The sequence below is a fragment of the Chelonia mydas genome, chromosome 9 (genome assembly GCF_015237465.2).
Source record: "Chelonia mydas isolate rCheMyd1 chromosome 9, rCheMyd1.pri.v2, whole genome shotgun sequence".
NCBI classification, from domain to species: Eukaryota; Metazoa; Chordata; order Testudines; family Cheloniidae; genus Chelonia; species Chelonia mydas.
Genome location: NC_057855.1, coordinates 79523872 through 79534865, shown reverse-complemented (window position 1 = coordinate 79534865; position 10994 = coordinate 79523872). Strand labels below are relative to the sequence as shown.

General features: G+C 46.3%; 1 protein-coding gene across 4 annotated transcripts in view; it reads right to left on the bottom strand.

Annotated features, from left to right (window-relative positions):
• Positions 1-10994, bottom strand: part of AMER1 (APC membrane recruitment protein 1) — an 85848-nt gene that overhangs the window by 34193 nt on the left and 40661 nt on the right. Inside the window, exon 4 of one of the 4 annotated variants that reach the window (XM_043522906.1) lies at positions 906-958. The exons of the other annotated variants lie outside the window; for them this stretch is intronic. Within the exon in view, the coding sequence (XP_043378841.1) occupies positions 906-958 (53 nt within the window). The remainder of the gene's footprint in view (positions 1-905; positions 959-10994) is intronic. 4 annotated transcript variants of the gene reach the window in all.

Genomic DNA, 10994 nt, shown 5'->3' with positions numbered 1-10994 from the left:
CTGTAGCTGAGGCACTCTTAAGTCCCACCTGCTACAGGTATTAGAGTCCAAAAATAAAACCAAAAACTCAAAATAGGGTCATCTGATGAATCTTCAGCAGTAACCCTCCCTTCTACTTCTGTATGGCCCTGTCTTCAAACAGCCCATCTCCCAGAGCCCTTAGCCCATCCATCAGGAGGCTTGTCCAACCAGCAAGCAGTGTCAGACTCCTGACCGTAACTAGCTCTTCTCCCCTTCCGGGTCAGCCCCCAGCTGAGCTGTGTCTTCTTCTAACTTCCCTTTCCACACCTGACATCTGCTGCACTGGGTTCACTGGGCCTGATTAACCCCCACCTTGCCACTGTGTGGCCTCCATCACACTCACATTACCTGGAGCTTCTGAGTATTTGGAGGGGGACACACACAAAAGACCAAATTCAGGCAACACAATTCCCATTAAAGTCAAGGCTGAAAGAAGGCACAGCCCCCAAAATCAGGTGTAGTTTGTAAAATCTAACAGGACGAGAGAAGTTTTTGAGCTTAGTGTAGATTTTAGTGAAAACAGGAGAGGGTGGGGAAGAGCTAGGAGATGGGGAGACATCTTTTTGTGATGCACTGCAACTTGGGAAGCTAACTACAACAGCACTGTGCCCAGTCCTTAAGAAACAGAGAGCGACACAGACCCGGGGAGTGAAGTGCAACAAGTAAACAAACAGCACAAGGAGCAAAAGCAACATTAGATTGCCAGTATTCTTTCCCATTTAATAAAAGTCAGGGTTTATTATTAATATTAAGGTCATTTTTAAAAGGGAGGGGTTTTAATCTTGAAAGGGTCTTTTCAAATGCCATTCCCCCCCACCACCACTCATTCTGAAATCTGTGCAGTGAGGAACGTGACTCATGAAACTAGTTAATAGGGTACTCACACATTGGGAGATCACCACCTGGTCCTTCTCCTTTTGAGCCAGCTCACTGAATACTAATGAAGTGAAGATGACATGCATCCATTAGCGGCAAGAAAGGATTTTCTGTGAATCATCAGGCCAACTGCTACTAGAAAACAATAGTCACCGCCTCTCCTGTGGGGTCTCTCCTCTGGGGTAGCCATGTGAAAAGGGGATGTTAAAATGTTGTGATTCTGCTCTCAGAACTGAATCTCTCAGGAGTCAGAACTTGGCAAGACATAGCACCAAGGTTTTCATCTCAAAGTTAGACCCACCCCAACATCTTAACGTTGTTATAGAATCACAGAAATTGTAGGGCTGGAAGGAGCCTTGAGAAGTCATCAAATCCAGCCCCCTTCACTGGGGCAGGACCAAGTAAAGCTAGACCATCCCTAACAAGTGTTTGTCGAACCTGTTCTTAAAAACCTCCAGTGATGGGGATTCCACAACCTCCCTTGGAAGCCTAGTCCAGAGCTTAACTACCCTTATAGTTAGGTTAAATATTAGGAAAAACTTTCTAAATCTCCCTTACTGCCACAAGTGACACGTAGGGGGGGCATGCAGGGTCAAGTGCCCCTCCCCCCGACTTCTGCTTCACCTGCTGGGGGTGGGGTGGGAGAGGGACTCTGTCCTTCTCCCGCTGCACCTGCCCACTGGCATGTTTCCAGCTCATTCCGCCCCTACTCCCGGCAGGTGGGCCCGGGTGGGGACTGGAGGGAGCAGGCTGCTGCTGCCTCCTCCCAAGCTGGACACTCTCTCAGGCAGCTGTTGCACTGCACAGAGGCAGCGACCTGGAATGGCCAGCCTCAGCCGGCGTGAGAAGCAGCTCCGTCCTATTCCCTGCCTGGACCCGGCTACCAGGGAGAGCAGCTGAGCGAGCCAGAAACATGTCGGGGGGAGATGTAGCAGGAGAAGGACATAGCCTGCTCCCACTCCCCACCCCCAGTGGGTAACTCTGGCAGGACGAGGAGAGCACAGTAGTCCCTGGACTCTGCGCAGGGTGGGCGGGTTGCTGGGGAAGGCGCCAGGAGCAGGTTCCCTGGCCTCTGCTCAGCTGGAGATAGGGGCATTGCCTGCACCCTGTGCCTCTTCTGCTGAGGTGTCTGTGAGCTCTGGGGAGACACTGGTGCTGTGAGTCTCCCCGGGCCGGGGCTGGCCCCAACTAGGCCCAGAGGCACCTGCTCCCTGCTCCTGTGGCCCCAGCCCCCAGGAGCCAGTGGGATTGACTGCCCTGGCCCAGGGAGATGGGGCTGGAAGTTTGTCCGACAAGTAGGGCAGTCACGTCCCCCACCTTTACATTGTTTCTCCCCCGCCCATCCTGGCCTCAGTATCAGGAGGCACAAGTCATCTATGCTTGCTGCAGATTAACCCTTCTACTTCTTGTCCTACTGTCAGTGGAATGTGGAGAACAATTGATCACCCTCCTCTTTATAGCCACCCTTAACATATTTGATATCTATTATCAGGTTCCCCCTCAGTCTTCTGTTCTCAAGACTAAACATACCCAGTTTTTTAATCTTTCCTCCTAGATCTTGTTTTCTTCACCTTTTCTCACTTTTGCTCTGGATTCTCCAATTTGTCCACATCTTTCTTAAAGTGTGGCATCCAGAATTGGACACAGTACTCCAATGGGGGAAATTATCTGGATTCTAAGGGTCTGATTCTTTATTCACCCTAAGTAGTTCTGGGAAATAGGATGTAGTTGGTTACTTCTTAAAGGTTCCACTTTACAACTAATGAAACGAAGGAACAATGCAAGGTTAAGAAATTTTCAAAGTAAACTCAATGAAACTGAAATTCAGTGGGAGTTGGACACTGGCTATGTCCCTTAGGTTCCTTTGAAAGTGCAAGCCCACATATTTAAACAATAATACCTTACTTGCATTACTCACTTTATCTTGGATTATTCAAACAGAAAGGATTTTAAGTTTGTTTAATTTTTTGCATTTCACTTACCTGGTCACATTCACTTTTTGTTTCTAATTGGTTGCACTTCCCAGTTCTCCTGTGACGCTTCAATATTTCATTTGCTAATGCTTCATGAGAACATTATTCCTCAGTCAGGGCCTGATCCAATGACTATTGAAGTCAAGGGCAGTCTTCCATTCACTTCAACGGTCTTCAGATCAGGCCCTCAGAACACACCTCAACCAACTTTGTGGAGAGGCAGGCAGGAGGAGACTATGCTTAGGCTCAGAGAAAAGGACTCATCCCCATACCGCAGACAAGCAGTGGGGCAACCCTTCAATGACTGCTGCTCCAGTACCTGGGCTGGACAAGGGACAGTGAGCCCTGCACTCACACACATGTATGCATAAGAGCAAATACAGTGACCAAATCCCTTCATCTCTGCCAAAGACTTTCAGTCATTTGCAGTGGCCTTCACTGGGCTGGTGTGGAGCCCAGGGCATGGGCGCACAGGGGATGCAGAGCTCCTTTAAACACCCATTTCAGTCACCCGCAGTGAAGCTGCCATTGTTCAGTTCTGTGGGGGCCTTTGACACATTCACCCCTGAATGAACTGTTCCTAGAGAGAATGTTTGCCAGATTTTCTCTGAAAAGCTGCAGGATCTCTGGAGAGCCTCCAGGGCTAAGGCAGAAGGGAGTTCAGTTTTAATTAAAGAAAGAACAGAAAATATCAGAGATGAAAAGCACAAGCCTCTGCTTACATCTTACACCAACTGAAGGGTTAATGCTCCCAGTAGGACAGCCATGGTTACCACTTGGTTAGGAGTCAGACCTACTGACCCACATTCAAATCAAATCAATATATTATTTAGAGTCTGGGGCTCCAGCTCACATTCAGCTGTTAGAGGAGCACATGTAAAAAGCTGCTTGTCACATTGAAGAACTAGACATGTGGAAAAGGAGTCCATTTTAGGGAGTCTGCAGATGAACTTACCACCTCCTTCCTTTTAAGCAATCCCCCCGGGCCACATGCAATTTGGAGTTTAACTAAATAAAACAAATCATATGAGGAGAACCACCAGGAAAGTAGTGAGACTTAATGGAAACTCAGACTTAATGGGGTGTCTGAATGGGCCGCAGTGGAAAGTGACTGCCCAAAATTTCATGGCTGATCAAAATTTTGAGCTGAACTCTGGTCCAGTTATACCCTGGGGATTTGATTTTCTCATGTATGGGCTCCAGTATGGTATTGAAAGAAAACAAAAGACAAAGAAAGAAAGATCCTAAATCAGCCATTTAACTGGGTCAGATAAGTGATCCCAAACCACAGCCATTGAGCTGAACATCCCTGACCTTTAAGAAAACAGACCAGACCTGGATTTGCAGATTGCTTAATCTTTAACAAGGACAGTTTCATGCCAGGAGAACACAAGCTTATTGTTTAATGTCAATATAATTTGTTTGTTTTAAAGAGAAGAGTCTCATCTGTTTGACGAAGTCTGAGGAGTTTTGGTACCTATATTACCTCTGAACTCCAGGGTCAACATTGAAAATTTGGAAGACACTGATCAGCTGGCATGGCAAGTGACATCAGCATTGAGTTGCAACAGTTCTGGCTCAACAGAGCAGCACTTCTAAAAACGGCAGGTTTCAGGGTAGCAGCTGTGATTTCCACACTAGACAAAACCCAGTGGGGCAGCCATGCATCAGATCTGAGCAGTCACAACCGTGTCAGTGAGGCGCGGAAGACACATTAGACTGGTTGCCAGCTCATTTGCAGCAAGTCTAAAATACTGCTTCAACATTGCAGCATAAATTAATCTAAAAGCATCAGCTTCCTCTCTCTATTTCTGCCTACATTTTGGACTGGAAACTAATTCCAACCCCCACTCCATTTCTTCCTGTGTGGAAGGGTGATCTTACAACAAGCACATGGTACACTACTAGGAATCAGACAATCTGGGTTTTGAACTTCTGATCCCATCTCTGCCACAATCTTCCTGTGTGACCTTGGGCAGGTTACTCCCCCACTCCGTGCCTTACTTTCTTGATCGGTAAAATGAGGAATCAATACTTCTGGAATCTGTAGCAGCTGAGCTGGTCTCAGCCAGAAGGTGTGTGATTTTTGCATGTTTTATGATATTTCCTGAGTACTGAGTGAAGTTGTACAACCCCTTCATTTGCAATTAAGGGCCAGTTTCTTTGTATACCCTATGTCCCTGATTATTTTCCTGAATAAGACTGCCATACCAGTCTGTCTTGGAATGGGAAGACAAATGTAAATGGCAGTCCATCTTCCATCTGCTGTTCCTGATTAGAAACAGGCTAACAAAGGCGGTGTTTGAGGCTGATACAGATTTTGAGCAGTTTTAAGTCTGGGTTCAGAATTCGCATCTAATCAAGGTTTGGATTCCCATTTGGATTTGATGGTGCCAAAAGCTCAAACTGCTCGAGACAGTTCAGTGTCAATAGTGAAAATTTCAGGAGATCAGATGCACTCTTGAGATTTCACCAATCTGAACTAGATTCTGGAAACAGACCCCTTTCCGCATTTGTATCCAGCCTGGGACAAAATCCACAGGAGTAGCTGGAACCCAGTCTTCGTATCTGCACCCCCAATAGATATTGAAAGGACTCATACCTGAGGTTCCTGTTCTGGGCCATTATTGTGTCCAGTAACAGAGCGCTATTCCTTTAAAAGGGTAGCATGCAATCGGCTTTCGCAAACTTGGATCACTCACTACGTGTGCCATCTTCACAGGATTATTCACATATCAGGGTTTGATTTGAAAGGACTTCTCTACATTTTCATATTCCAGTGGTTTAATAAGTAAATTACTTTTGCAAGTCCATCGGTTTGGCATGGATTCTTTCAAACAGATCACTCTACCAAGCAGGCAGAGTAGTCATTATTTCACGAGAGCCGCAAAAGAAGTGCAGTAACTCTTATTCCCCCTTAGAGGTCACCCTAGCATAACAACTCATACAGAAACAACCACAAAGCCCCACTAACAGGAGTAACAGTTTCTCACGGAAGAGCTTACAGTGAGCACTGCTTCCATATGCAACAATTGCAGCCACAAACCCAAATGCCTGCCTAACAATTTAGATAACAGCTCTCGTTAGATCTGCAGAGAGGGCTGGGGTTTTACAGCAGTGCTTACATCTGAAACAAACCGGTACTGCAGCTGGACCACAGAGGTTTATGAGTCAGCCTTCGCCCTCATATTAACAGAGCTGGCTGGTTTAGCACACGCAGCGGCAGGTTGTGGTTTTAGCTGTAGAGGCCTTGTGTTCAGTCCCTGCAGAGGGCAGTGGAGCACACATCTATCAAGGTATTGTTAAGGCCCCATCACTGCATGATCCTAGCACATGGCCACCTATGCTCCAGCCAGTTGCAGACTGAGATTCCTAAATGACAAACTCTTACCTGTTCTCTCTGTCACTGTCCTACTGACAGGTAAAAACCCCAGCCTGTTCTGAGCTGCATGCAACAGAGTTTTAGTGTTAGCGACAGACTGACAGCCTGGGAGATGGCAGTCTCTCTCTGGCTACGGCACCGCTAGGAACAGCATGGATAGCAGGAATGCAGTCTTCCCCCACACATTGCTCCTCCACTGTGCCTCCCCCCTGACTAGGAGAAAAGGAGTGTGGGGGAAAAGATAGCTCAGGAACCATGGCCCATTCAGTCCTTTCTCCTAATTGTCAGGAAGGCCAATTAGTGCCATTTGTGAGGCTGTGTTTGTGATGTGAACACCTGTCTGCTAGCAGTTGGACCCAGGCCTGCTATTTAGTTCATAAGTGGCCACAAAAGAGCTATCAAATGGCAAAAAACTTTTGGTCACTACTGATTTGATCTGCATTTGAACCAGTGACCTAAAGTTTCATAGCTCACAGATGGCACAGATTTTCATGGCCACAGATCTTGAGGCCAAAAGGAACTATTATGATCACCTAGTCCTGAACACAGATGAGAGCCTCGATGTCCCTTCAATCAGTATAATAAGAGAGAAATAAGAAGGTGATTTGGAAACAAGACATGCCAAGGTGCAATAATATCACCTTGATTCTTTTTGTTGCAAAATCGTTCCCTCTTAGGTGGAAAATATGCAATGCGTGCAGGCTACTTTAACATAATGGGCTAGCTATTGAGCATGTGCACCAGTGTCCTCTAGTGGCTGGAGTGAGACCTGCTTCCCTGTGTGTCATAATCCCTGCATTATTAGCTACAAATAGAGTCTCCTTTAGCTCAAATCGCTTTAGAAGCCGAGGTATCTGAACTCTATCCTCACCATCACTGTGACATTCCAAGTGACCTCGGTGTAAAGCTGTAAAGTCCTAGATTTGTAACAGTAAGTGGGATACTTAGAAGTATATTTATAGCTTAGACATTTACTAAAACAACATACAGGGGAGACAAGAATCGGGGCCTCTTTCATCACAACAAACAATGATCGCGTCTGACAGACCTCATGTCGTCTCATTAAATCAGGCCATAAATACTAGGGGCATGCAAAAAAATCTGTGGGGTGGGCTTGTTTCAATACAAAGCCAAACTAAAGGCCGCCCACTATAATGAGTTCAGTTTCTCCTCTGCACAGTGAAACTGCTGCCAAACAAACTGCTGCCCGGAAGAGTAGCTCTCCCCACCAGCCCAGTACTGTATGATAATCCCCTGAAAGGGGACGTACGGCTTTCCGACCAGGCCTATCCAGATCTGTTTGCATACTTAGCAATGGAATGTTCCCAGAGCAATTCATCTTTTCTGTTCCTGGAAAGGTGGGGCATGAAAGTGGGAGCCAGTATGGACAAGTCCAGTGGTCAGAAGGTAGAAATGAGGGGGCCCAGCAGCTATACCCTTACATGCAGACAGACCAGTTTTCCACTGTGTCCATGTAGAGGACACCAGAGCTTGCTCTACTAATTCCCTGAAGCGGTGTGCCAACAAAGAACCCAGGCAAGGGACACAAGGAGAATGGAGTCTGATAAAACTGATGTGCCAGTGATAACAAATAAAACTGTGTGATACCTTACTGTCATGTTTCCTTATGGACAGAAGTGAGCTCAGGCTGTTAGTTCAGATCCATAATTGAAACTCCCCAGAAGTTGGGAGGGGCTGGGATCCAGTGTTCTGGTTCAGATCTCCCCTTCCAGCGGACGTAGGGACTATACCTGGTGTTCCAGTTTAAACCGACTCCTACTTACTGACATCATCACGACAGTCAAGGTCACGTGGTTGCACATCTACTAGTACTGATCATCGCCCTAGACACCCCTGCAGAGGGATTCATATGCTGCGCCTTGTGATAAATTCAGCACAACGTCCCAACTCTAGTGCTGAGTCACTGTCTGACATTAGGAAAGTCATTTGCTTCAGTTTCCCCATCTCCAAAACAGGGAACAATGACAACTCCTCTCCTTTGCAAAGAGCTTTGAGGTCTGCAGACAAAAAGACCTATGTAAGCGTAAAGCATTATTATTCCCAGGTGCTGTGTCCGCCAGCAGCATGCTCAAGGAACACAGCTGCCAGAGTGAGTGACTGCAGGTGTCAGGGACAGTGCAGGCCTGATATATTCATTATTCCTCACTCAGGAGTAGCTGGCCATCAGTTTGAGGGACCAAGTGGGGCTTTGCTGAACAGGCAGATGGGAAAGATGGGGAGTTTTGCCCTCCTCTGCCACAAAAAATGCCAAGGATTGAGACGGCAACATTATCCGTAGCTGGCCCAGACAATGGGCCTGTGGCTGCTTCTTGTCCTACACATCTGTGGGACAAATTCTACACTCCAAAGCATGCACAAGTCCCAAAGGCAATTGGAGAAGCTCTGCATACTTATGTAAGAGTAGAATTGGGCAGGATAATAGGCCACCTGCATGCACAGATATCTGCAGTGTGCTCTACTGTACACAGAGAGAATTTATTTTACTTAGAAGGAAAGACAGAGACCTGGCTAACACTTTAACGTTGTACCATAAGGGAAATTACTTCCTAACCCCAGCTGGTGACCATCTCATGGCCTTCAGCCTGGATCAAGAGCCCTTGTCATTTTTAATCCTAGCCAGTGTCATTGCAGGTAGAATCTGTATTTATGGAACCCACCTAAACCTTATATAAATCATAGTAAAGTGTTTGTTTATCAGCCCACACTGCATTGATTCTTCAGATAATAGGAGACTTCAGTCTCCAAGACTGTTCATCCAGTAACTCTCATCAGAGTGAAATACACTTAAAAATACAACCTTAAAAAATAAACAAAAAGATTGACCCGTATCAGGCAAAAAAAAATAAAAAAATAAAAATACTTTTCAAAAACGTCATTGGCAGTAATAGAATCCATCATTCTGGTTAGGCATCAACTAGAGTTATTTATAGCAGCGCTCAACTCATTCTAGTTCATTTAGCTTCCCAGTAACTCTTGACTTATTTTATAATTAAGTTCATCGGAAACCGCTTGCAATGAAGAAAGCAATAAGAAAAGAGGGCAGCTGGATGGAAAGGTTTCACCCACTACGGGGATTGCTTCCCTCCGAAAGATTGAGCTGTCTCTCCCCAGTCTGATTATCAGTGTTTTGTTTCTTGATGTTTTACAGCTTTTCTCCCATTTCCTAAATGCCAACAATTGAATTAACCCGCCGTTGCATCACCTAAGGTTGCAATCTTGCAAGCTAGGCAGACATGAGCAAAGTCCTTGGTGGGATGGGCGAGCCAAGACCACTGCAGTAAGTGATGTTGGAGATTCAGGCCTGGTTTACACTAGGAAATTCGGTCAGTATAACTATGTTGCTCAGGGGCACAAGCGCCAACTCGATGGGTGCTGGGGTTGAGCACTCCGGGCAAAGGCAAAAAGCCAGCCCCTATGCTCAGGGATGTGAAAAATCCACTCCCCTGAGCAACGTAATTACACCAATGTAACCCCTGGTATAGACAGCACTAGGTCGGCAGGAGAATTCTCCCTTCGACCTGGCTACTGCCTCTTGGGGAGGTGAAGTACCTCCACTGAGGGGAGAAGCCCTCCCATCGGCGTAGGTAATGTCTTCACTGAAGCGCCACAGCGGTGCTGCTCCAGCAGGACAGCTGCACCTCTGCAGCATTTTCAGTCTAGACAAGCCCTCAGCAGGTGGCAACCTTCCCTGTGAATCAGTACTAAGCTATATATATAGCTTAGTGTGTATATATAACCAGCTGTTCAGTGTGTTACACAGCTCCACTAGTGACCGGTTCACAGAGGATCTGCAGTCTACAACTGCTAAGGGCTAGGGGATAAAGGCATTTGGTTTTGGGGCTGAGACCCCCCTACATGGGATTAACATGTAGACAATCGATGACTGTGGTTGTTACATACATACATACGTGAGGGGCACAGTGCTATTGAAGGTGCTGTCTTTTGGCGATCCCGACTACTTATGCTCATTAAAAACACTGATATTGTTTGCAAGAGGAGGGATGTTAAATCCAATGTGTTAATAATAGTGACCTGGTCCAATTCCAATAAAGGCGATTACATCCTGCCGCCTCAGGCTTCTCATGCACTTTCAGCGGGATATAGTGTTCTCCTCCACTTCCTGTCCAAAATTGTTGCATAGCATTGCCGTGCACTCGTAAACATTTGCTATTTTACACCCCAGAGGTGAGTGCATTTCAGCAGTGGGTAGAGTCACGCTCTTTTCCTTTTCTTTTGGCCTCATTTTTCCTTCCCTTTCTCCCTCCCCCCGCTTTCCTAACAGGCAAATGGGACTTCTTAAACCACCCCCCACCCCACCCCACAGCTTGTGCATCAGGTAAAAAGACATATCCTTTTTTAAAATCTCTCCAGCATAAAACAGAACCCAGCTCCCAGCATTTTACTAAAAATAGAAATATTAAAAATAAATCATGAGAATGCAGTAATTCCTAATGAGAGGCATTTGGAGGTTTTGATTCTGTCCTCTAGATGGCTGTAGGGAATAGATTCTACTGGGCCGATAGAAACCCAGACTTTGACAGCAATGCTAGAGCATCTTAGATATTGTTGCTATAGCAATCTCAGTCCTGCACCTTTCTGCTTCTGATTTATGAAACATACAGTTTGGATGAAACACCGCCCAGAAGAGTTCTTCTAGCTGCTGGAATGGTGAGGGAACCTAGGCTGGCTGGAACCTGAATGTAGTTAAGCCATCTGCCCGA